The 27,926-nt window shown below is 45.1% G+C and overlaps 1 protein-coding gene across 1 annotated transcript; it reads right to left on the bottom strand.

The window, feature by feature from the left end:
* Window positions 1–10,743: 10,743 nt before the first annotated feature.
* Window positions 10,744–27,688, bottom strand: LOC125508247 (lysine-specific demethylase JMJ705-like). The gene is made up of 7 exons (XM_048672874.1): window positions 26,637–27,688; window positions 17,225–17,303; window positions 17,064–17,131; window positions 16,243–16,393; window positions 15,250–15,932; window positions 14,173–14,778; window positions 10,744–13,041 (listed from the first exon to the last, which is right to left on the bottom strand). The coding sequence occupies exons 1-7, from the start codon at window positions 27,478–27,480 to the stop codon at window positions 11,039–11,041; spliced, it is 4,434 nt and encodes a 1,477-aa protein (XP_048528831.1). The 5' UTR covers window positions 27,481–27,688; the 3' UTR covers window positions 10,744–11,038.
* Between the last annotated feature and the right edge of the window lie 238 nt (window positions 27,689–27,926).

Below are 27,926 nucleotides of genomic sequence, written 5' to 3' on the forward strand. Positions count from 1 at the left end.
ATATGTGGAGCTGCAGCAAGCGACTAGCATATATGGTGGCTAACTTATTCGCAAAGGAGAGCGAGAAGAGGAGGCAAAGCGCGAGCGAGAAACTAGAAGGAACAACCTGCGCAAGCATTACTCCAACACCGTGTCCACTTCCCGGACTCCGCCGAAAAGAGGCCATCACGGTCACACACTCAGTTGATTCATTTTAATTAATTAAGGTTTACGTTATCTACAACCGGACATTAACAAATGCCCATCTGCCCATAACCGCGGGCACGGCTTTCGAAAGTTCAATCCCTGCAGGGGGGTCCCAACTTAGCCCATGACAAGCTCTCACGGTCAATGAAGGAATAGACCTTCTCCCAAAACGTGCCGATCAGACTCGGTATCTCGGTAACTCAAGACACTTCGACAGGTTAAAACAAGACCAGCAACACCACCCGCTGTGCCGACAAATCCCGATAGGAGCTGCACATATCTCGTTCTCAGGGCGCAACGGATAAGCTAAGCGTACGGGAGCCAACGTAACCCAAGTTGCCGAGGGACGGCCCCGCACGGTGCCCTAGTTTGGACCAACACTCAGAGGAGCACTGGCCCGGGGGGGTTAAAATAAGATGACCCTTGAGTCTGCAGAACCCAAGGGAAAAAAAGGCTAGGTGGCAAATGGTAAAACCAATGTTGGGCATTGCTGGAAAAGCTTTAATCGAGGCGAAATATCAAGGGGTTCCCATTATAACCCAACCGCGTAAGGAACGCAAAAACCGGGAACATAACACCGATATGACGGAAACTAGGGCGGCAAGAGTGGAACAAAACACTAGGCGAGAGGCCGAGCCTTCCACCCTTTACCAAGTATATAGATGCATTAAGATAACATGGCAATATAATGATATCCCAACAAGCAAATAAATGTTCCAACAAGGAACGGCCTTCAAACTTCACCTGCAACTAGCAACGCTATAAGAGGGGCTGAGCAAAGCGGTAACATAGCCAATCAACGGTTTGCTAGGACATGGTGGGTTAGAGGTTCGACATGGCAATTGGGAGGCTGACAAGCAAAAGGTAGGCATCGTAGCATTGGCATAGCAAGAGCGAGCAAACTAGCATAGCAAAGATAGTAGTGATTTCGAGGGTATGATCATCTTGCCTGCACAGTCGTCAGAGTTGACTGGATCCTCACAAGCAAACTCAACGGGCTCCTCGGTAGCGAACTCGTCTCCCGGCTCTACCCAAACAAGACAAACAAGCAACAAGGATACAATCAACCACGTGCAAGACCAAGCAATATGATGAAATGATCATATACTATGCGGGATGCGATGCGGGATGCAAAATGCAAGATATGACAGGAAATGCATGGACCTGGCCTCAACTTGGAATTCCAAGGGTGCCACTGGATAGAGGGGATGAAATCGCTTGAAAACGATATAAAGATCATTGGAATCGGAGTTACGGTTTGGAAATGGCAAGCGTTTTAAGATATGACACCGGTCTGCGATTTACAGCAAGTAGGCATCTAAATGCAACGAAATGAACATGCTACAGCCACCAAACATGAAAAAAAATGCATGGCAGTGATGTACACAAGATGGTTAACAAAACACTAGCACTGAGCCATAGGCAAATTCATCCATTAAGAGGTTCAAACAAGCATGGCAAAAATGAATATGCAAAACAGATTCCAGACTTTGTGAAATTAACACTAGCCTGAAATTTCAGATCATGAAGCCCTCTTCGGAGCAGCAAAACAACATGATACAAAACCTGAACATGACAAGTAAGAACATGGAATGGAGCTACTCAACAAGCTTAACAAAACACCCAAAGTGACCTGGGGCCAAAAGGGTTCACAAAATACTCTACCGAGCTCACGAACATAGCTCGAACACAATCAGTTTTCAGACTTAGTGAAAACTGAGACATGCAGAAATTTAACTCACGAAGGCATGTAAACGAGCTCGATGCACTCACTACGGTGCAAGTCATGGCAAGGCAAGCATATAACCAGCAAGAAGGAACAATATGCTAGCTACACATGGCAAGAACAAAGGCATAGCATGCATGGAACACTAACGGTAGCATCGGCAAAATCGCAAACAAGTTGACGATCTGCCCAGATTAACAACGAAGCAAAAGTTGAGCTCGATTGAGTCAACCTAGAGCACTCCACATATGCAAACAAAGACATGGATGGATAGAGCATAACATAAATATCAAAACTCCCTTACTGATCATCCTAAAAAGAGGCACGGATCACTGGGAAACAAGTTGAACATATGGCATCATGAACTAAAATATCCCAGACTTAGTGAAAACACTAAGTCCCTGAAATCAGCAAATCTCAGGTACCTCTCTTTGCAAGCTTGCACAAGACAACACACACATCCTAAAAATGCATGGGTGGCACCTCTGGAAAGAAGACAAAATGCATAACAATTCATCCCAAAGGGGCACAGGCATATCATGCACGGATTAAACATGGCAAAAATGACAAAAGTGCATGATGAACTAACGGATCTGCGATTTAACTCACGAAGCCTCCTTCTAACAGCATTTTGGGCATAAAGATGAACTAAAATGCAAATTATGCAATGGAATGAAATGATGTACATGTCGAGGCAAATATTTTGATATATTATATGCCCAAATCGGAGCTACGGTTGCGGAGATACGAGCAGTCAAAGATAGCAAAAAAATAAGGGGAGACGGACAGGCGGCGGGGCCCGGCGCGGCGGCGGCCGGTGCGGTGGCGGCGACGGCGCCGGTCGCCGGAGGTCGGGGAGGCGGCGGCGCCCGAGAGGAGGAAGAGGCGCGGGGGCGCGGGCTCGCGGGGGCCCCTCCTGGGCCTCCCGGGCCGGGACGGCGGCGGCGGCGGCGAGGGACACGTGGCGCGCAGCGACTGGCGGGGGTCGGCGGCGGACGTTGTCCGGCTCCGCGCGGACACGTCCGTCGGCGGCGGGGTGGATCTGCTCTTTTTTTTTAGGAGGAAGACGGGGAGAAGAAGGGATCCGAATGGAGGGGGTTTAAATAGGCATAACTGGAGCTAGGAGAGTCCAAAAGAGGTGCGGTTTTCGCCCACGCGATCGTGATCGAACGCTCTAGGACATGGAGCAGAGTTTGGTGGGTTTTGGGCCAAATTTTGGGGGTGTTGGGCTGCAACACACACGATGCCTTATCGGTCCCTCGGTTAACCGTTGGAGTATCAAACGAAGTCCAAATGATACAAAACTTGACAGGCGGTCTACCGGTAGTAAACCAAGGCCGCTTGGCAAGTCCCGGTCCAATCCGGAAATTTTTAATCCCCACACACGAAAGAAAGCTAGAAATGGCCACCGGAGGAGAACGAAGCGCCGGAATGCAAAACGGACAACGGGGAAAATGCTCGAATGCATGAGATGAACATGTATGCAATTGCAATGCACGAGATGACAAGATATGAGATGCACGAAAAAGAAAACAACACACGGAGACAAAGACCCGATCCCGAGAAATAAATATAACTTAACACCGGAAACGGCAAGAGTTGGATACAAATATGGAAAGTTACATCCGGGGTGTTACAGAGGCGGCCAAACTAGGATGTACGGCCACGTGGTACGACTCACTGGCGAGCCCATCGCAGTTGCCGCCGTCTCACTGACCCTCGAGCAGACCGACGATATGTAAGTCAAGGACGTGGCAATGGGCAACAGCCCCAGTAGTTTCTCTTCGCTCATGAACGGGCCTGCCTAGACTGGCACTGAATTTAATCAGACCCTCATGTCGTCTTCCCAAGCGAGACGCCAGGGGCGAACTCTCGCGCCACCCGAGACCCTCGCGGTGCTGCTTCCCCATCCGCCACTGCCGCCGGCGTAGGCCTCGTTGGCGGCGGGCCCGACGCTGAAGGAACCAGGATCTGGACGCGGCGGCGATCTCCTGGTGCGGTTGGGGCATGGCCGGGAGGGAGTTGCACGCAGCAGCCAGAGCGGCGCCCCTGGTCGTGCAGCGGACGCGCTACCCTCCATGACCCGTGGGATCCGAGATCTCCAGCGATGGTGGGCATGGCGGCAGTCGCAGATCTGGATCCCATCCAGATCCGTCATCAACTCTTCATGTGGATGGTCGGCGGCTGAGAGCTCCAGTGAGAGGATGGAGGATCTCCGTCGGAGAACCGGTGGTGGCATACGTCTTCATGGCGAAACTCCGCACGTTCCAGCCAGCCGCGAGATTAGGATGACGCAGCTTCCGGTGAAAAAAGCGCCTGACTGCGGTCTTGGCGGACGATGGCGGCATATCTACGTCGTTTTCTTCTCAAGGCATCGTTGTTGCAGGTTACATCAACTCAATCGGGATGTTCAGGGGAAAATCCTAGATCTGGGTCTACCGGATCGGACGATGACGATGCCTTCGGTGTCGTTTTCCCTCCTAGGGGCATCGTTTTGGAGTAAGTGCTGGTTGGAGGGGAGGAGGAGCGGTGTTACATCTACTGCAAAACTAACGGCGGATCCCAGCGGCATGGTGCTGCGGAGTTTCGGTGATGGACGTGTGTGGATGGATACGCGCGGGACGGTGGCGTTGTCTTGCGCCGTGGTGACGTCCACGACTTGCCTGGCAAGGTTGGTGCATCATTACCTGTTCTGGAGATGGATCGATAAAGACGGTGACGACGGCCTATGAGAGTGTGTCGGACCGGTGTGTGACCCAGTCCCAGTATTGTGGCTTGGCTGGGGCATCCGGCTTTAGATATTAGGTTTTGGTGCGATGTCTGTTTGATATTCGGCTCGGACATTCGACACCCCTTTATCAAGGGGATAGGAGTAGCGACAAGTGTTGTCAAGATAGTGACTTTACTTACTGATGTATTACTTAATAAGATCTTTATGAATAATTAATACAATGATTGTATGCATCGCTCAGATGCAAAGACCGAGGTCCTTCTTTTCTAAAAAAAATGAACGGGCCCACCAGGGTCGACTACAACAGAAAGCAACGTGGATATGCAAATCAAGTTTTTACAACAAAAAAACGACTAATGGTCGTTTTTCCACAACCGCGAAATTCTGGGTTTTAGAAAATTCGATTCTCCATATCCACAGATTAGTTAGGCTAGTTAAATGTGGTTTTAAGTTGTTAGGCCGTTTTCCTAGTTTATATAAAACGTGTTTTCTACAAACCACCTATCTAAACAAACTTATATCTTCTTGCGTAACGAACCACATGCAAACTTGATGTCTTAAATCCACGGGTACCGAATCGGCTAAGATTTAACAAATTCTCTAACCACCAAGAAAACGACAAAAATAATAATTTGGTAAAAAAGAGAAAACTATCAGAGAGAAAAAAGAAAAAGGAAACAAAAGAAAATTAAAATGAAAATTTTAAATAGAAACAAAAATGGAGTAACAAAAAACAGTTTTAAAAAGGACAGCACACACACAATAAAAAGGGCATGTGTTATAGTATGATCCAAGGAAAACACTGTTGCATGTTAAAAACAAAGTCCATCACTCATCCTTTTTTGTAACTTTTTTTAAACTCATCCATCACCCATCCGAAAAATGAAACGATTTACAAGAAAGAACACCCACAAACCTGGATGGGCCACGCGACCTGCCCGAGAAAAACACGAACAGCTAAGCCTCTTGTCCATTCCCGTTAACTCACTGCAGATGACTTAAGTCAAAAGAAAAACTCACATTGGGTTTAGGACTAATCAGGCTCAAACTGATTACTTTCATTTGTCATTTGGGATAATTTCCCATATAAAAAAAGAAAAAGAGTCAGAAAAGGATGGGAGATGTTTCCCATGTCAAATAAAAAAAAGGTGAAAGGTACCATAACAATATGTACCAGACTGCCTGTTTCCTTGTAGTTGGATCTCCCACTTTTTGGAATGTTCCAAATTCCAGCCTCAGCCACCGCACAAAAATTCTCTCCAAAAAAGAAAAAGCCAACGCACAAAATGCATGGATCTTAGCGCACATGGCTCTAACAGACCTGGACTCAGACTGAATTATAGCAAACCCGATAAAAATACCCTTTATCAAAAGTGAGATCTATCTGACAATATTTTTGGCAAGTTACTAAAAACACACGAGAAAATTCTTTTGGCAAGTTACTAAAAACATAAAGAGATATTATCTGGTTAGGCGGTCCAGGATATGTAGATCCAAAGAGAAAGAGGGCCTCAGGGTGAAAGACCTCCATAGTCAGAATATTTGCCTCCTGGTAAAATGGTGGTGGAAACTTGAGATGAAAAAGGGTCTCTGGCATGATATTATCAGGGCTAAGTACTTTAACAGGGAAACTGTAGCTTCTATCAAAGGGAAAGTGGATTATTCCCCCTGCTGGAAGGCCATTATGAAGGTGAAAGATTTGTACATGGCTGGTAGGAAGGTGGTCATCCAATCAGGTGACATAGCAAGGTTGTGGATAGACACTGTGTAATGCCCTCAGATGCGGCTATATCTCCCACGTGTCGAAGCACGACTTAGAGGCATAACCGCATTGAAAGCAATATCGCAAGTGAGGTAATCTTCACACAACCCATGTAATACATAAGGGAAAGAGATACATAGTTGGCTTACAATCGCCACTTCACACAATTACATGAATAAAGCATTACAGCATCCAGATACAATCAAGGTTCGACTACGGAACCAAAATATAAGAAGACTACCCCAAATGCTACACAGATCTCCGATCGACCCCAACTGGGCTCCACTACTGATCAACTGGAACGAAACAACACAAAGGACAAGGTCTTAATCGAGCTCCTCCTTGAGCTTGATTGCGTCATCTGCACGGTTCAACGACACCTGCAAGCTGGTTTTGAAAGTATCTGTGAGTCACGGGGACTCAGCAATCTCACACCCTCGCGATTAAGACTATTTAAGCTTATAGGAAGGGTAAAATGTATGAGGTGGAGCTGCAGCAAGCGACTAGAATATTTGGTGTCTAACATATACGCAAAAGAGAGCGAGAAGAGAAGGCAAAGCACGGTCGAGAATCTATGATCAAGAAGTGATCCTAGAACAACCTACGTCGAGCATAACTCCAACACCGTGTTCACTTCCCGGACTCCGCCGAGAAGAGACCATCACGGTTACACACGCGGTTGATGTATTTTATTTAAGGTCAACTTTAGGTTTTCTAGAACCGGACATTAACAAATTCCCATCTGCCCATAACCGCGGGAAGTGGGCGTTCTCGCGACGACGGTAGTGGAAGTAGTCGATCTCGCATGCTCTAGGGTCGACGGTAGAGGTTCTCGCGATCTCGACGACAGTAGTGGTACATGTTTATCGGTAGTCGAACATGACGATCCGGAGAGGGTACTTGGCAACATGCGCGTCGTCGGTAGTTGTACACAAACGTTGTCGGACTTGGCGGGTTCGCGGTCTCCGGACGTAGTGGTACACGTTCACGGAGTAGGTCGTACACGTCGTCAGTAGATGTTCACTTGACGGCCTTCAACGACGGTAGTTGTTCTCGTTTCGTCGTGGAAGTAGTTGCACATCTCATAGCGGTACTTGATGATTTCGGAGACGGCGGAAGACGAACTCGGCGGTCCTCGTCGTCCTGGTACTTGGCGTTATTTCCGGTTCGGTGATCGTTTTAGGCGTCGGATGTCGTGGAGGAACTTGACGTTCTTAGCGATTCCGAAGACGGCGGTAGTGGTAGTGGTTCCCGTTCCATAGTCGAACTTGTCGAATCCGAACTCTTCGAGGGCCGTCGTGGTACTTGACGATATCCATGACAATCTTGTGACTTGCCGATCTCCGTCGGGGTACTTCGTCTCGGGTTTTGTCGACGGTAGCGGAACTTGCATCGGTCGAAGAGGAACTTGGCGTATCCACGTGTAGGGGTACTTGGCAATCGACGGATGTCGTGGTACTTGTCGGTCCGGGTCTTGGCGTAACCGGTGCACACAACCATTCCCACTCGGGCTTCACGGAGGCATCGGTTCAAGCTGCTCCTGCTCGGGAGGAGGCACTGCAAGCGTGCAACAGCTAAAGAGCCCCCGGTCTTGGTGTCCAGCGGCAGCAACACGAACGGCTGGACGGATGTAGGGACGCTGGCGGCTGGGAACGGAGGCAACAATGGTGGCCTGGCATGGGAAAGGCCGGCACGCGCGACGCTGCGGACGAGCCATGGGGCACGGCAGCGGATGGAGCACGAAGGGTAAGCAGAGGAACTCGCATCCATGGCAGCAAGGAACTTGATGATTCCGTCGACAACTCGTGGAACTTGGCGGGGAACGGCGAGGCGGCGGCAGTCCGGCGACGCGGTGCAGCAGGACGGCGAGGTGGAGCTCGAGGAAGGGGCACGGCACGGCAGATGAGGGTCCACGCGTGCGGCGTAGCTGCCTGGAGCTCGCCGGAGTAGCTGTAGGGGAGGCATGGCGGCACTCGGAGGAGGTTGAGGAAGGCAGGGGCGCGCTGGTCGACGACGAGGGCGACGGGGAGGTCCGGTGGTGCGGCACCAAGGGCAGCAAGGAGGAGGTCGGGCGCGGGGGTCTCGCGGTGGAGGCGGCGACGCGGACTGGAGGTGCGCGCATGCTGCGAGGGAGGGAGAAGGGATCGAGTGGTTCTGGGGCTGCGGGGTTGGAGGGAAGGAGACGAAGGAGATGGGATCGAACGAACGCCAGGGGTGCGAGGCGATGGTCTCGTGGCGGCGGAGGGAGACGAGGGAGTGAGATGGGATCGGGCTAGGGTTAGTATTAGGTGGGGGCGCAGCTCGGCCAAGGGGCAAATGGGCCTAGGTGCAGGCAGGAGGCCTAGCTGGTTGAGGGGAAGGTTGGGCCGGTTAGAGGCCCAGCTGGGCTGGACTCTCTTCTCCCTCTCCCCTATTTCCTTTTTTTAAACAGAGAAATTAAGAGAAAGGAAAAGATAGAAGGGAAGGTTAGAGGAAGAATTTGGGCATGAGGTTAAATTTCCCGGACTCATAAAAATGAGTTTGTTCCGAGAAAAATGCATTTGGCACCGTTTGAAAGGATTGCATTCAAACACATTTGGATGTGATTCAAATAAGTTTGAATTAGAAAAACATTTTTGGAGAGTCCAAAAATGTTCGGAATTTTTGTGGAGATCGTGAAAGCGATGAAAGAATATATGGGCAAAGTTTGAGGACCAAACTTGAAGCAGAAAAGTCATGGGGAATATTTGTAAGTGTGTTTATGGGTGAATCCAAAATTATTGGAATATTTAATATAGCTCCATAAATATTAGGAGGATAATGTTATAAAGAGAAGTCACTCTTCCCTCGGTTTAAATGGATCGAAGATCCATACGGTTTATTTAGTTGAGTTAAGAAAAGAAATGGCATGATGGCATGATGGCATGATGACATGATGCAATGCACATGATGCAAAGATGAATGCAACAGACGAAACAAAACACACAACAAAACCCGGAAACCCTGGAAGGCATCTGCAACTCCGGTCTTGGGGCGTCACACCCTGTTGGTGATCAAGCACCTTTTGCTGATCAATTCCCCCGACTTTTTGCCATTTGCAATTATCCTGATTGTTTTGTGAAAGATTGTTTGGAAGTTGATCATGTTTCCTTCTTTCGAATGAGACTGACTTATGAGCTCAGTGAGCAATGGCAAAAAATGGCCTTGAGTGTTAGGAGCTCCTGTGTTTCTATAGATAACGATAGCATTAAATGGGGGTTGGGTCCTAAACCTTACTTAGGACCAAAGCTATGTATTCCTGCCTTGAAAGGGATGTCTCCAGATGCAATTATCGGTGGATCTGAAAAGCTCGTATTCCTTTGGAAATTTAAATTTTCATGTGGCAGTTATCTGGAAAGCTCGTATTCCTTTGGAAATTTAAATTTTCATGTGGCAGTTATCGCAGGATGCGGTGCTGACCAGAGATGTCATGAAGCATCAAGGGTGGAAAGGGGAACCCAAGTGCTCGTTCTGTGAGGAGAGGGAGACTGACTACCTGGAGAGTTGTGGGGTGCATGTTTGGTACTGAGCTATGTCCTAACAAGCTATGTCCTAACAATTTGTGGCAGGCGTATGTGTGGTCCCATGTGTTTTTCCTTGAGGAGGACATCTTTTATACGGCCAGCATTGCAGCCATATGCTGGGCTATTTGGACTTGTCATAACAGAGTTACTTTCGAACATATTCCTCTCAAATCTCCCTTTAAATGCATCTTCCCTGCGTGTGCTCTTTTATGTTATTTGGCAGGTATGATGAAGCAGGAGGACGCAGCGGCGCTCAGAACTAGAGGAGAACTGCTGAAGGATAATGCGTCTCTGCTGAAGGATAATGCGTCTCGTTTGACGAGGATCTGCGCTACAGCTTATCAGGACGAGGAAGCCTGCTGAGTAGGGAGTCATCGATCCTGTTGGTGTTTTACCTCCTGCGCGAGGGTGATTGGGGCATGTTGCTCTGTTTACGAGCTGTGTGGCTTTTGTGGCCTAACTTTAGACGGTGGTTTTGCTCGTTTTGGGTCGTGGATTATATAGTGTCGTCGGGTTTTCATCCCATAGTGAGTAATCTTGATGGCGAATGCTCATGGTGGGTTTCCCAGCGATGCTTGACCCCGCTTTCCTCTTTCCCGTTTCATTCCCTGGACATGTCTGTATTTCCGTTATGTCGAAGTAATGAAAAGGGGTAATGCCCAGTTCAAAAAAAATCTGACAATATTTTGAAAAAGAAAAAACAAAGATGTAGCATAGTAATAAGCGTGCACATTATTATACCTACGCTGCAATTTGTAATAATAAATAGGAAAATAACAACGAACAACTAACAGAATGCCACCAGACAGCAAGATAAGTATGTCAATTTAACCATGAAGACAAAAGGAACTTCCCCAAGCGTTGGCGATAAACTAAAGCACATACAATTGACTTGGAATAACCCCAGTCAACAACAGGCCAGTTGGACCCAAGGCACTGGAAAAATTGACTCATTATGCGGAGTCAGTAAACAATGGAATGAATTAGACTCCTAATGCAGGTTAATCCAACGACAAGTGGAATCTGATGCAGTTATTCAATCAGCATACCCTTCAGAGAAAGAACCTGTACTCCTGCACAGGGATTAGAAGTTATGTACTCTCCTTATTTTTCTTACCACTGGAATGGCCAGTCTTTCTCTTGTGGCGGCTGAAATCCGACACAAATCTGAATGTCTGACCACAGCCAGGTACCATGCATTCATAAGGTCGCACCCCCGTATGGACCCTCATGTGTTCTGTCCTAGCCCATGGCCACTTGAATGTCTTCTTGCAGCCCTTCCATTCACAGTTGAGTGGCCTTTCATCCATGTGCACTTTGCGGTGCTGGAGCAGGTATTTATGGCAGAAGAACTTTTTCTTGCATCCTTTAACAGGACAAATATCACGCTTGTGCAACAACAAATCCTGCTGTGAGCTGAAGCTCATGTCACACCCTTCTATATCACAAGGAAATTTAGCTGCTTTATCACCCGCTTGACATCTGCTGGTTTTTCTCTTACCAGTTTGCATCTTCCCTCTAGGCTTCACTTCCATGCCATCCATTTCTTCTTCCCGAACTTCATAACAGTTCTCTCGTGCGGCTTCATCCACATCATTAAGCAAAGAGTCCAAAGCGTTATCTCTGTCGCAACCTTCATCAAACTGGCTATCACTCTTTTGCTTCCTAGAGATTGATTCTATGTTCAGCATTTGCAATTTCTCATCTCCATATGAGTAATCATCCTTTGCCTTGCCCTTGCTGGATTTTCTCTTACAGCAATGCAATTTACCACCAGATTTCACTTCCGCAGCCTCAAGTCTTTGTACTGGACTGTTATCCAAGTTTCCCATTGTGGCATTATCTCGGCCATGTATGTCATGCCAGCAATCCATATCATTATCTTCATCATGTAGTTCATGGGAGTTGTTGTTTCTTTTATCATCCTCACCACTTCGTGTTTTGGCTCTAGATTCCACTTTCACATCATGATCTTTTCCTTCTGGAACTTCCTCCCAGTTGTTATCTTCATCGTATTCTTCTCGAAACTGTGTATTTATCTCGACGTCCTTTTGCTTCCTAGAAATTGATTTCTTATTCATCTTTTGCACTTTCTTGTCTCCATTCAGAGAATCATCTCTCGCCTTGCACTTGCTCGATTTTCTCATATTACCTTGCAATTTACCTGGAGATTTAGCTTTCACAGTACCAAGTTCTTGTTGTCGACTGTCTTCCAAGTGTCGTATTGCAGCATTATCTCCAGAATCTATGTTAAACCAGCAGTCCACGTCATTAGCTTCATCATAAAGGTCAAGAAAATTGCGGTTTCCTTTATCATCCTTTGGCTTGTTAGAACTTGACTTCATGTTCATGCTTTGCAAGGTATATTGTTGATATTGCTGAGTGCTTGGTGCTTCTGTAATTTTACCTCCTTCATGTTTGTCATGATCATCGAAGTTTCTAGGCTGATCGCTGATGGTTTTAGAGTTCATCCCAAGGCTACTGCAATGTAAAGTGGCTTCATCATTGGCGGAGCATCTCTTCTTTCTGGCTCCAGATTTTTCAATAGAGTCCCTTCCTTTCCTTCTGGATATCCTTTTTGATGGGCTACAGTTAACCATTGTATTACATGTAAGCGATGGTTCATCGTATACTATCTCATGGTAATTAGCACCAAGCATCACTTTGCTGCAAACTATGGCACGATTGTGTTCTTCATGCTCACGAACTAAAAAGGGATGGACTTGGTTTGACATCCAAACTTTCCCGCACCAACATCCAGCCACTCTTTTCTTTGTCACGCCTGATCTTTGCCGTCCATAATCTGTCAAATTGTCTGGGTTTTCTTGGCCAAATGCCTCGTAAATGATGGAATTGTATGGTATCTGCTTGCTGTAAAGCGGGGATTTGCTCTGTTTTGCACTGTAGTATATATTGATACCCATTTTAACTGCCCAGTCATTGCTTGCAGGTTCAGCATCTTCATCATGCAAAGCCAACTGAATTCTTCTGATGTCATCATCAGTTGCTTCTTCAAAAGCTACATCTTTCCAATCAGGCTTCAAACCAAGTTCTTCTGCTATGAATTTTGCTGCTGACTCTGCTCTAGGATATTCTGAAAATGCAACGTAAATCACTAATCAAGAACAACTTCATTTTACATGGAATACATGATTGACGTCCACTAAAAACACTGTTGACTCTAGCAATAATATTACAAAGATTGCTAAAAAATTAGCTCTTCTAACATTATACATATAGCCTATATTTCCAGAAAGAAAACAAGGACAGTGCCTACGAAAGCTCTGAAGCTTTTGAAGCACTCTCCTTGCACCTTCATAGCAATATTGAAGTGTTGTTGAGAATATAGTATACCCCATACTGAATTTGATGAAAAATATGTAACTGAAGCTCTTTGTTACTATATGCCCTTCTCCATACAACAGAGTATGTATAGCAATTGTGCTAAAAATATGGACCAAAAAGGAAAATCCATCAAGTTTCTCTTTGGAGTATCCTGTACTACTTAAGTATATTTAAAATGATATTAAGGGTATAACACAAACATGTTGGATATGAGGAGCAGGAAGGCACTCCTAGGATTATGGAATCATATGACTATTCCATACTAAAAAAAGCTCACACTTTATTCACTTAATAAAAACCGTATACTTTATCCCTTTCAGCATACCCGCATACTAATTCAGAGATATCCCCAAGAAAATTGCAATGAATATGAATATATATTTTGGGAATATAGAAAGGAAACCAAATATTGTAGTTGCTCAAATAACATGCTCAACGTCAAGGGTGTCAGTCTATTTGAATAAATTCTAAGGTTGAATCTCCCCACATTTCATGCCTAGTTTACCATCTGACTGATAGTCTCAAATCTATAATCACCAATAAGGTGCATAAACAGTACACAAAACAGTCAAACAAGAAAATATTTGAAGTGTAAAATCCTATTGTACAAGCCCAATATCTAAAGATAAAGAAAAGAGTCCACTTTTCAACCCGGAACCATCACAGAAAATCAGTTTTCAACCTTAAACTCTAAAAAAATTGGTTATTTCTAGCCGTGAAATATAAAACTGGTTCAGCATTTCAATACTAAAACAACCGATTTCAGGTTCCAAGGTTGAAAACTGAACTTCTGCAATAGATTCAAAATTGGACTTTTGTTTAAGATAGCATAGTGAAGGACAAACTCAGGACTCAAGAGATTATGGAACAGTGTTAATACCCGGATGACACAAGAGCATAACATTAGCACCACCAATTTTTTGAAGTTGTGTCCATGTCCCCAAAGCATGTTCTAGACAAAATACATGCATTCTGCAAGAATCATTGTTGTACTTGAGCTGGGTCAACACATCTGGTTCAATTGAGGACTTAGCTGTGGTTACATGAGTATCTGAATAGGCTTTTACACCTGATATGGTTAGATCATTAGCCAAATCAACGTAGACAGAACACTGATCATAGGTTGTTCCTTGCTCCCTCAGCTTTGCTAAATGATTGATATCTGTGTCCCTACCACATCGAGTTATTGTCGTACTATTATCCTCTATAGATTTCAGCAAAGAAGTTGTGGTTTTGGCTTCACAACACTCTTCATACAAGTGCGAATTTGATCTTTGACGCTGAACTGTACTTGAGAAGCTAACTGATGTTTCCAATAACTGATTATTTTTGCCTTGGTTTGATTCCTCCTCAGAGTCTGATGATCCGTAAGTAGAAGCTAGAAGCCCTAGAGCAGAGGTTGATCCATTATTGTTCCTGCTGTATAGTTGTCCACACCGATCAGATACATGGGCTAAACTTACGGTAAGTGCTTCCGAAGCTTGTCCTGTTCAAAACAGACATGATATTTATATCAAGTCTTCCAGGTATGCAAAATGAAACACACTTCATCATAATAGTTCTTATCCTTTAGTTCCATTCAGCTGTAGGAAATCAGGAACTAAAAAAGAAGCACTGATGATTTTTATCACTTGCACCTTTCACATACAAATATAAAATTTTCAAAACATAACATTCATTGTTTGATATTATGATTACAAGAAAACTTTAGCAGATCGATCACTTCTCATAGTGCAAAAACGCTACTTTGAATGCAACGCTATTTCTGTTTTTAGCTCCAATTTGATCAAAATCAGAAAGATGGTTAAGATGATATGTGCTGGATCAAAAAAAAACAATACCATAACCAGTACAATATTTAGAAATGACACGATGGAGGGGGGGAAAATGATATGAGGTAAAAGTGATTGTTATGCACATGAGATTGTGTAGGGGTAAAAGATCAAGTCGCACTAACCTTGTTGAGGAACCATCTCAATATTGTTGGTTATCCAATTTGAGATACCATCTGATTCACTAACTTCTCCCGGTTTTGCACTCGATGAGATGCCCTCTCTAGACAACACAAACTGGACAGCCGCTTCTCTAGGTTGAATGATGGCAACACAAGCAAAGCTTAATATGCCACACTGAACGCACGGCAACCGCCCCTGATCTAAGAGCCCACCTCTCTTATCTTTATCAGTTACTCCACTCTGCAACTTGGATGGTGATAAACAGAAGGCAGCAGTGCCAAGTTCACCATATTTTGTTTCATAAAGCTTTCTTCTGTTGTATGCAGATAAAGATGCTTCAGTAACTGACTGAGAGTGACTCATGTTCTCTACTACTATACTTTTGTCTAGTGCCACATCAACAGACATATTGTGCACTGCTTGCTGACTAATACTACAGTGACCACCCGTCAAACTTTGTTTAACAGTGAGTTCAGGTTCCATCATCGTAGGAAAGGATGTAGGAGGAAATGGAGTCTCAGGAACAATTATACAAGAACTCTTATCCAGAAGGATACTAAGCAAATTGTTATTTTCAATCACACTTCCAACAAATTTTTCTTTCACCATTGTATCTCCTTCATCCTTCTTCTTCTTATCCCTTAATCGAGAGCTTCTTGGAAGAGTATGGAAATCCTTAGGTTCCCTATAAAAAGCAAATAATTTTCCAAAATATAACCAACTGCATAAAATAACTCTACAAAATTATCGCAAAGATAATTCACATTCACTGTCCATTTTGAAGAGGAGGCTGTGTCATAACTGAATAGACTAGTTTAATCAGATGAAACTGTAATGCATCCATCATAAGTCGTTTGAATTCCAACAATATATCTAGTTATTTTAGTGTAACTTAAATTAAAAAGATATAAAGAGAATGCATCAGTTCAGTATTCTTGCATAAACAAAAAATTCTATGAAAAAAAAGAATGATATTTGTATTCGTTGCAGCACACCTTTGACTTAATGACAATGCAAGCTCGTAAAGCAGCTGATAATGAGAAATCATTGGACCACAATTAGTTGAAGCCCTCCGGATTGCAGCTTCTTTGGCCACCTGCAACCAGAGAGGAGTGGCAATATTTGTTGCTTCCCCACAATTAAATCCTGTGAAAATGAAATAGTTAAATAAATTCATTGTTTCAATCATAGGGGTCAAAATCCTTTACAATAATTAGTATTCATAACTCTTCAGAAGACACATATTAAATGCCAAACTTTAAATGTAGCAGTGATTTGGTAGTCGGAAAAATGAATACATGTGATCCACATCCGCAAATGAAATTACAAACCCTGACCAGTCAAAACTGCCATCCCTCTTCCAACAATTTGGGACTGTGTTATTACAAGAAACTAGGTCTACCGTCTACAGCAGTTAACTCTTTCAGATTCTTCTACGGATGCAAACATCATGGTCAATTATCATGAAATAATCACCAGTAAAGTTATTTCAAGTGAGTGCAAGGTCACTGTTGATAACTCTAAAAGAAGCTATAAATTGAAACATTTCATCACAGGTGTAGAATAACGGCTATAACGAATGGTTGTCATCTAAATCAGTAATAACAATATATACTATTACTGCAGCATCTGACTGACGAACAAAGTTGAATAAAATCATAAGAACACCTACTGAAAGTAGCTTTTCAAAATTCCATTTCTAAGTATCTGAGAACACTTCTTTACAATAATTAGTGAAGTAGATCCACACATGCAGGAGCAAACAGATAACTTATAGAAATGCACTCAATGTATACAGACATGATTGATGGCCTACCATGGCTAAAACCACAATGATAAGCTCCAGGGAAGGTGATAACAAATTCTCCAGGGTTCTGAACCAATCTGCTTTGGAGAAGTATCTATCAATAGTGCCCAATGCTCAAATAATGACCAAGAGAATATCACAAACAAGAATGTTAAACCATGTCCCCGTACCTGCAGCAAGGAACTCCCGCAGAAAGTAGCACTTCAGGGGACAAGACGGTTGTCTTCTGATTTAAAGTTTGGAAGGCCACTGCATGCAGTAACATAAGGCCCATTAGCAAGTTATAATATACAGATTCTTCCCTACAATGAGCACTTGGTTTTGATTAATTCTGTGCTGAGCAACCTCACCATCTTCATGGTGTCCTTTTTGGAGATACCCAAGGGGGTTCGCATGAGGTTAGATTATTATCGCTCCTGATTCTTTTGGCAACCGGATCAACATAAGAGAAAGTATCATTTAACATGGTGGGGAGATTTTGTGTACTCCTAAAGACCAGGGTGGCCTCGGCACCCATCTAGAAGTCAAAAATAGGTGCCTTCTAAGTAAGTGACTATTTAAGCTGCTAACCAAGGACGGAGTGTGGCAGTCACTCTTATGTAATAAATATTTGGGGTAGAATCCACTCACTCATGGCAGTTAAAGCCAAGCAAACGGACTCCCACTTTTGGAAGGGTCTCATGAAGGTTAAAGATACTTTTCTTCAATCTGGATCTTTTTTCTCTAGGTAATGATGAATCAATTAGATTCCGGGAGGATAAATGCATTGGGGATAAGCCTCTTCCGGTTTTGTAGCCCAAGTCATTTAATATTGTCCGTCACAGGGATGCCACTGTTCCTGCGATTATTGGAGTAGAGAACTCACAGGTCTGACTTTCGTACGGCTCTCATTGCGTCATTCGTCAGCATTTGGTGGACAGAAATGAGATTGTCCTAATGTGCAGCTTACTACAGACCAGGACCTATTTAAATGGGATCTTCACACTTCTGGCCTGTTTCTGTGCACTCGATGTATACAAGGGTCAAGTTTAAGTTGAGAAGATTGTGGCGTCTTAAATTACTGTTGATGAAGGGGAGCCTTGGTGCAGCGGTAAAGTTGTGGCCTTGTGACCATGAGGTCACGGGTTCAAGTCCTGGAAACAGCCTCTTGCAGAAATGTAGGAAAGGCTGCGTACTATAGACCCAAAGTGGTCGGACCCTTCCCCGGACCCTGCACAAGCGGGAGCTATGTGCACCGGGCTGCCTTTTAAAAAAAATTACCGTTGAAGATAAAAGTTTTCCTTTGGTTCCTCTACCGAGAAGTTATACTAAGGATAATCTAGTAAAACGAATGTGGCAAGGGGATACTCGTTGTAGCTTCCTTTATGAAGAAACCATTCAAAATCTCTTTTTTGATTGTTGTCTAGCACGTATTGCATGGCAAGCTGTGTATTTAGCCTTTAATATCACCCCGCCCCATACTATTTCACATATTTTTGGGTCCTGGCTAAAGGGGGGTTGATAAATCTTTAAGGTCTCTTATTCTAGTTGGGGCAGCAGCGGTGCTTTTGTCTAATCTCATGTACCAATTGGTTGTTGTTATGGACGTTATTACACAAGGCCCGGCACAAGGTGCTGATGGAGCTTGATGCAAAGAAGCTTGAGTGGATTACCAAGTAGTTTACGTCCCAGTTTGGACGGCGTGCCAGTGATAGGCTCCCGAGTGTTTAGAGCAGTTTTGTTGGCATGAGTTGTCTTAGTTGGTCCATGTTTTTATCTTGCCCTCCTTTTGGCAAGATAGGAGTTTCATCTTGTCGTGGTGTTCTCACGGCAAATGCCATGGGTAGGCTTATCGAACGTGGTTGGGGCCAGAGGACGTCGGAGGGTGGTTCCGGATGCGAGATCGGGGACAAGCGGAGAGGGACTCGCGATGTACCCAGGTTCGGGGCCCTCCGGGGGATGTAAAACCCCTAGTCCTGCTGGATCTACTCGATGGATCTCACAACGTGAATACAAGGCGCTCCTGGAGCTGTTTGAGGGGAGGAGGAAGAAGAGCTAGCTCTCTCCTTCTCCTGGTTATGCGTGTGTGTGTGTGTGTGTGGAAAAGGAATGGAAACCCCCGGATGGAGGGCTCCTTGGGGGGGGGGGGGGGGGGGGTCTTATAGACCTTTCCCCCAGGGTTACAATGGTAACATTACATGGGCACGGGGCCCTGATGTCATCGTCTCGAGCCGGCCGCGGGTCCCGCCGGCTGCCAGATCCGCTAGACACGAGTCCCGCGGGGGGCCGCGGCACTGTGGCACACTGTTGCTCGTGTCACGGGGTGGTGGGCGCCGACTTGCTACAGGACCGCACCAGGTCGCCGCCGTCGACTCCGGGACGTGGCCTCAGGGCACACTGTAGCCACGCCTGCTTTGGTCGGGACAATAGGTGCACTGTAGCCACGCCCGCCCGTCGTAGGAGGGGGGCTGTCCGGTCGTCTGGTGGGCCTGAGTGGGAGCCGGCCGGGTCAAGCCTTGGTGCCCCACCCAGCCGGCCCGAAGCCGGGCGGCCGGATGGCAGGGCGCTTGCCTCCCCGTTGTTTTGGAAGATTGTTAGGTCTGGATTTGCCTACCCGGGGGTCATCCCCCCGACACATCTCTTTGTAATAAGCATTGAATGAGGTTGGCTATATGTATCTAAGGATGCAGAGGCCGGGGAGAATAAATACATTTTCTAAAATAATATACACATTCTTCCACGAATATTAAACATTATGTACTACTATCCCCATTCCAATAAATAAGGCATGCACGTATTGCAAAATTCAACTTTGCCTGCGAGTTAGACCAGTACGGAGTATTATATAAGTTATGTGACTTAAAAATCATATCATTGAAAACTTCTTTTGAATACGAATCCAGCTATATAACTTTTGTCACACATAATCTACATTTGGTTGGTTAAATCGATGGTCAAAGTTGAAGTTTGAAATGTGTGCGCACCTTATTCATTGGAATGGAGGGAGCAAATGATCTCTAGACAAATGGATGTCAGCTATGTGCTTAATATTGCTTTGAGAATTGAGATAATCTAAACTAGGCAAGCTGGCCTCTGTTGGAAGAATTATCAAGAGTCAACTGCACCATAGGTCACTAAACTTGTGTGCGCGTCACATGGCTCCCTCAACTTATGAATTGCACATTCAGGTCCCTAAACCTGTATAAATGTACCAAGAGCTACAAACTGCAGTTAGTTCATGATGATCCTGTGGTACTGTGATCATATTTAAACCGGGGATTGAACATGCAGTTGCAAACATGTAATCAGGAACTCATACAGTCCAATGAAATGTGAATACTTCCTTCAAACCATAAGTTATGATGACGTTAATGCTTGGATGGCCGTTGCATACACATAGGAATTGTGAAGTGGACAGGGGGTTATCATGCAGGCCCTAGCCACCTTAGCCCAGGACACAACGGTTGGGTCTGTCTCAGAGCTTCGGTCGGACTCACGATTGAGGTACAACTCAGTTGGATGGCTCCTTGGACTTGTTTGCTGCTTAGGAGAAGTGACGTGGCCACTCTCACTCTGTGGGCATACCCCATGTGTGTTGACTACATGGCATTAAGAGTGTTTGACACGCAATAGGGTAAAATGGTACACCCTTGCAGGTTTAAATCTACTCAAATAGTCATGTCTATGGTATTGTAGAACTTTAACTAATAATTTAACAAACTTGCTTAGGTGTGAGTGCCTTGGGGATCCTACCTCGTGAAGGATACGAGGGGGATGCAAGGTAGTGTATTGATGTGGTGGTTAGGTTAAACTATGTAACAGCCCAAGACCAACACTTTCCGCAGTCATTGATTTGCATCATGTCCATCTCACAAGCATTGCATTCATATTGCATCCAATTTAATTTGAAATGAGGATTTAATCAATCAACTTTTTCTTGAAGGGCTAAAACCTTAGATTGTGCCAAATGTCCAAAGTGCCCTTCATAAACCTTGGATGATTTGGCTAGGGCCTCATAATTATTATGTGGGCCAAGTTCCTCGCCATCTGGAGATTCACCAAGTCTTGGTACCAACGCCCAAATGACTACCACCGTCGTGGACCTCTGCCAAGTACGACTACGACACGCGAATGACTACACCGCACCGAACCCGATCCGCCCCACCCGCACACAACAAAGGTGACGACCCGAGACGGTCGTGTGCATGATAGCAATGGATCGACCAATTGGACGTTTGCACCTTCTATTGTCTTGAGCTTGTGGCCTTTGTGTCACCACTATGCACCGTTAGCTCAATTTGCACACATGACAACACACTTGAGGCTTTTTGCGGCCAGAACCCCGGAAACACCGCCGTGGCAACAAAATGTGCTTCCATGGCAATGAAAACGTGACGTGTCATACTATATGTCAAATTGCTCAGAAAATTGCATAGAACCTCGTTAAGTCATTCTCATGCATCATAACAACATTTAAAATTGTTGTTTAGGCTTAAACAAGATTGAACCTATTATTTATATATGTGGACTTTGGAGAAGCTATATATAATTCATTCCTTCCTCATTAACTTTCTAAACTCATTTCCATCATCATCTTATGCCATGATCACTCTTGTTAAGGACATTTAAAGTGGTTTGAGTAGCTAAACAAGATTGAGCCCTATTCTTTAAATATGGAGTTTAGTTTAATCGCATTTTAATTGCATTAGACCATTAGCATCGTAACTTGCCATGACATAACATTGCATATCATGAGCATGCTGGATCGTTGCCGTAGTTGCATTTGTTGATTTATTTCCAGTGTTTCTGCTTCTTCGCAATAGGATCCGGGGATGACGTGAGATACGAGCAAGGTATGAGAATGTACCAAGTGTGGATTCTAGGCAAGTAAAACCTCCTTGTCCATTCCAACACATCCCATTGCTTCCTCCCTTATTCTTGCATTAGTGTAACAATGTTGTAGTTGGTCTTCAATACCTATTCTGGTGCATGGCCTATTTATTGTAACCCTTATATGCCTTTACCTTTCGTTCATTATGCTAGTTACTTGCTTGATACTACCATGGGAGCCTGCTCTGACTGTAGTATGCATGTTTAGGGTTAATGCTTTAGTTATGCCATATCTACCTGATGTTCTTTTAGGGCGTCATACATGTTAACTTGGCTCTTATACATTCTTTATTATGCAATGGAGTTAATTATGTTAACATGTATTTAAAGTTTGGCAGGACATGCTTAGAGCATCGGTGATTTGTTCCATTCAAGCCGACCTAGGATCCGAGTTCTAGTTATCTCGACTCAAGATTGGATGCACTAACAACTCGTGTGAGGTTTAAATGGGGCCCTCCTCAGCCTACTACCTACTACCTTAGACCACAGACTTGTCCAAGGGCCACAATAGTTCTGGCTTTCCTTCTGGCATGCACATTACTCATGTTATTCCACGTACAAACGAGACGATCCCCGATGTTATGATTTTGTTTTTGTCATTGGGGGAGGTTATCCCCTGATATTTGCATACATGTAGGAATTGTGGGCTAGCCCCCCCCCCCCCATTTACTTGGTAGGGGCATGTCACGCAACGGTTGGGTTTGACTCAGACTTCGATTCGGGTAAAACTCAAGTAGCTCCCTGGACTTGTTTGCAACGTAAGGGAAGTGTTGAGTCGATCACCTCTGCCAGCATACACCGTGCATTGTGTCATCTAAGATAGGATCGTATGTGTATGGGTAACTTGGTGCACCCCTGCATGGTTAAATCTATTCGAATAGTCGTGTCCACGGCTATGGACAGCTTAGAGGTTGTTAACTTGATCATAGAACAGCTTCAATTAATAATTAATTAAACTTGCCAACCGTGTGAGTGCGTTGGAGATTCTTCTTTGTGGATGATGCGAAGAGGAATGCAAGGATGTTTGCGGTTAGGTAGGTGAATAGAGTAGTTGATCTTTAATGCTATCTTACCTCGTATACGCTTTCTACCTTGTCTCTGGTAGACGCAAGTTGTAGCGTGTCTTCTATAGATGCTTAGTGATTGCCGCCGCTCAAACCACATATACAAAATGTTGCATACGTAGATACATCTGACGCAAGTCTTGCAAGTACAATTTGGTCACCTTATTTTATTATTCTTTTTTATCCAGATGCTGCAAATCAGATAATAGCATTTGGAGCACGTAATCTTTTGGTGAAGCGTTAACTATGGTTATCACCAGACTTGGCCTGGGCAGGGATATGGATGTCCTTTTGCTTTTTTTAGCCTTCTTGAGGCATTTGTTAAACTTTAACTACGTAAGGTATATTTCACTTTCGTTGCAAGTTGTATCTTGGACGTAAGACCCTTGTATTGTATTCATTTGTTAAATTTGACTAGTTGCAATCCCTTGCACTTGAGGATTCTAGAACTGCTTGGCGTCCTAGTAACTGGACCATCAACAATCTACGCGGCTGCGCGCTGGCAAGGATGAGCTACGCGCGACACCAAGCTAGGACAAGCGGCATCCCGGCGCGAGGAGCGTTTTGCCTTTTCGTCTTATTGCACTTTACTGTTTCTTGCTTGGCTAAGGAACTTGTTTAGGCGGGGCCATCTAGCTTCATCGATTCACGACTTTACACAATGGAGAGAATTCCCCACGATCGACGCCAATGTTATAGTAGTTAAAACAACGGGTGAATGGGGGTAACATTAGCAACACGGCCGAAACAAAGATTAGAGAGGTGTCTACGACGGTCTTATAGTAAGTTAGTCGTACACCAACAAATTTGACACCTCAATGTTTTTTGAAGAGGTTTCCTCACCTCAACAAGGGCGACCTAGTCCTATATTTGGAAAGCATTGAGGGAGGTTTGGTCGCAGGTCGAAGTCATGCTTGACTCCTCGGCACCCTCTCCAAACTTCTTTTCCTCAATGTCGATCCAACTCGTACGCGACTCCTTGGACTCAAACCCTAGAGCTCCCATTCTTGCCTTAGTTGCCCTAGTGTCCTCCCCTTGATTTCATTCAAGTGAGAGTGAATGAGTACGGGCCCATGGGGCCTTACATAGGTTAGGGATCCTTGACAAGTGACCAAAGCTACCATGGTGGTGGTAGCTGGGAAGGGTATATTGTAAAACTTGGTCCGCCAGTCCATCGTGGACTAGTCAAAGGTGGAGGGTGCCAACACTCATCCCTCAACCATGATGAGCATTGGCTATATGGGCATGTTCTAGGCTTGGGCCTCTTCTTTTTTGCTTCTCCCTTTGATTTTGTCTTTTTATTTCCTCTTCTCCATTGACTTGTTGACCATTGCCATGTTCTTGGTCTGCTGTTGACCGGCTTGGATTTTTGTTGACTTGCCATGTAGGACTAGGTGGGATCCCAGATAGAATTAATTATTTCTACATCGATAGTTTTTTATTTTCTCGTTATTTGAGGTCTTATACGTACAACTAATTATAGTCTATTGTAGGAGGTGTCTACAGTATGATCTATATGTGGCATGGCGAGGCACTAAAGACAGACGCGGACCTTGTCTAAGCTATTGTACACAACCTTAGCAGGGGTGTTGCATTAAGGTCATTTGAGGTTTCTTGGGACTCATATACATAATTCATGCAAATAAACGAAACAAAAGAATTTCACAAGAACTTGCAACCAGCAAGGAATCACATAGATCATCAAGAAACACCGGCGAATGATATGCAAGAGCGGCCTTGGTTGGTGTATCTAATCATTGTGGGTGGGCTTGGGGCAAGACAAAGTGGTCATGGACCAATCCAACATAGTGATCAAGTGATTGGTAGTCAATTCAAATATATTTTGGTTATAGTTTACAATTTATGAATTCTGAGAGATTAGCTTATTAGAAAATATTGTTGGACTTTTGGAGCCATGCAAATGAGGTGACTTGATAACTTCAAGTCTTTAAAATGTGGAGAAAATCCGATATGACCTGATCACAACATAATTTAGCTGCAACCATCTTGCTAGGAGAACCCCTAGAATAAAAGCCAGGCCTTTACAAAGCCATCCTGAAATGTTGCTCCTTGCAATGAAGTATACCCAAAAAAACAGCACATCTTGATATCTTAATTTTATACTCCATCGGTCCAAAAATATAGTGTGTATTAGATTTTTTTATTTTAACTCAAACTTTGTAAATTTTGACCAAGTTTATAGAAAATTTATCAACATCTTGAATGTAAAATCAATACCATTAGATTCATCATGAAATATATTTTCATAAGGTATGTATTTGATATTGTAGATACAGATAATTTTGTATATAAACTTCATCAAAGTTTGTTAAGATTGACTTTCATAAAAACAAATGTGCACTATATTATGGACAGAGGGAGTACTAAACACGGATGACCCAAACAAGATTTATTCTAGGAATCTGGATGGACGTGCGGATGACTTACGTGTAGTTTGTGTATTTCTGTTTCTTTTGAATCCAAGTCCTAGAAGCATTGGTTATGTTCCCTAAATCTTCTTGTCTTCGTAAATACATACCTATGTCTGAATTTGCCAGCAGCGCAGGAAGCAGTGTAGCATCATGATTTCTGAGGGTACTACACAAATAATCAGTCGGCCAGATACCCACAGAACAAAATCAGTGATCTATGTCATCCTCACACAGTGTCATTTGTTCAACCGCTATCATTGATGTCTTGCTGCTCATAACATGTATGTTATTGCCCCAATCCTACATGTTCTGCAATCTAGCAGCCCCAATTTTATGATGCTTAAGATACCTTGAAAGTCCGAAACAGGTTTTGGAGCCAGACTGAATTTCATTACTACGAAGGATGGTTTTGATTGATAGACATATCCTTGTGCATGCAGTGTGCACTTCCATTTCATATAGGTCTGTCACATGCTGAGTTTCTGAGGGGAGTTATGAGAGGTGGAGGGTGAGGGCAAGGATGTTTGGGCTTTGGCGCAGTTGCGCCAAGGAGGGAGAGATAGGGACGGAGGTAAACACCGTGTTATGTGTTTATTATTCAATATTCCCAACAGAGTTGATCACCAAGCTGTGTAGTGCTGCCCCCACATCACATGCCATACTAAAGTAAAAGTCAGTTTACCAAACAAATCGAGCATGCATAGGCTCCCTTCTCAAGTTCAGCTTACCCTTCTTAAATCTCTCACCTGTCTCTCGGTCCCTACCCACAAATCACAGCTTGTGCACTGCCATGACCCTCCCCGGCCTACCAGGGCGTCGCAGTGCAACCTCCTATGATCATTGAGGTTGCAATGGTTCAATTTGAAATTAAAGTATCTATTGTATCTACTTGCTTAGTTCAGTTTCCAGATCGCATATTCGCTAGTATGTTTCTTTTTTCAGAGCCATAAATTGCATATTGAAGGGCACTGGTTCCTGGTTAATTTACACGTTGTTGCAATTGCACATTGCTCATCTGAAGTTGCTGACAGCCTGACACTACCGAATGTCAGTTATCTCCCCAATTGGCAGCAGAATTTGACAATTCAAAACAAGGTTTTGACTCTACAAGTCAAAAATGAAACACTTACGACTTATTGAGCAAGTCAAATAGAATTCAAGCGCTTCTAAGGAAGAAACAGAAGTACAATAAAAGCATAGTGGAACAGAGGACTCACTGATGGCATTGAGGTCGTCCGCGTACCCATGGACACGGACGGCATCCTCGAAGGCAAGCATGGCATCTCGGGGCACGCCGTACCAAGTCTTGGGCTTGCCGAAGTGGAGGTAGTTGAGGCTATGCAGCTCGTGGTCCTCCACGTGCCACGCGAACCAGCTGTAGAGCATCGCCACATATAGCATCGGCGTCGTGACGCCAGCGACGTCCCGGCTCATCCCTCGCAGCAGCGAGCCCCGAGCGCGCGGAGCCACCCTCATGTTCCACTCCGTCTCGCCGACGTCCCTGGGCGCTGCTACCGGACTGTCAGTGTCCAGGTCTAGCACCTCCCGTTTGACGAAGCCGGACCCCGGCATGTCATTGCCGTACTCGACACTGAATGGCCTCGCAGCGCAAGCACCCCAGAAGAGCGCCTCCAGCTGGAGGGGCGTCGCGTGCTTCGGGGGTATCGCGTGCCTCGGGAGTTCGAAGTCGCGGGCCTTGGTACGGAAGGCCTCCAGGGTGTAGCGCTCGCCGCTCTCCCAGACGCGACGGTTCGCGCCGCGACGGTTCTTTGTGGAGAGGCCCACCTGCTGGAGCCGCGTCGGGAAGGTGGGGCCAGCGTCGCCGGAAGCGGAAGCGGCCGCATTGGAGGCGAACGAGGCCTTGAGGAGCTGAACGGTGGCCTCGCGGGGCGGCGAGGGGAGCGGGGGGACGATCTTGCAGATGCCGTAGCGAGAGGCCTCTGGCTCGATCTTGAGGATGTAGGCGATGGGGTCAGCGAACTCGGCGAGGGTGGGGCGGTACTCCGGCGCCACGGGTAGTGTGCGCAGCCACTCCGGCGGGTCCACCGGTGGCAGCGACATGGCGGCGACAGCGGCGGCGGAGTAAGGTAGGGTTTCTTCAGGCGAGGAATTGCATGTGGGAGGCGATTTGGGGAATCGGCTTCGCTGCTCGCTTGGTGCTTGCTGCTGCTTCTGCTGCTTTGGGGTTAGTGAGAGAGAGTCAGTCAGAGACAAGGGTTGGAGGAGAGAGAGAGAGTCAGAGACAAGGGTTGGAGGAGAGAGAGAGATGTGAAGGCAGGGGGCGAGGGGTGGGGATTTCCCTCTAGGCTGGAAATGAAATTTGTGATCTCCTATTTGCAAGTCATCATTCAACAAAAAGGGCAAATAATCGGTGCGAAAAGGCAAGCAGGATTTGTTTGTCAGCAATAAAATATATAAGCTCGGAACTAAATACAAATTAGTCTATTGTTTTTAAGTTTACAGTTTGACGCACCGACGATGAAGATGAAGACAAAGTAGTCTTGGTT

The sequence above is a fragment of the Triticum urartu genome, chromosome 5 (genome assembly GCF_003073215.2).
Source record: "Triticum urartu cultivar G1812 chromosome 5, Tu2.1, whole genome shotgun sequence".
Taxonomy (NCBI): Eukaryota; Viridiplantae; Streptophyta; class Magnoliopsida; order Poales; family Poaceae; genus Triticum; species Triticum urartu.

Bases quoted from the DNA above. Each gene is read 5' to 3' on its own strand.
- LOC125508247 (XM_048672874.1), bottom strand. From the start codon at position 27,480: ATGTCGCTGCCACCGGTGGACCCGCCGGAGTGGCTGCGCACACTACCC. The intron at 17,304-26,636 runs GTGAGTCCTCTG...TACTGCATGCAG, and splicing joins GGACGACCTCAATGCCATCA to TGGCCTTCCAAACTTTAAAT. The intron at 15,933-16,242 runs GTGTGCTGCAAC...TGCTTTTTATAG, and splicing joins GCATTGTCATTAAGTCAAAG to GGAACCTAAGGATTTCCATA.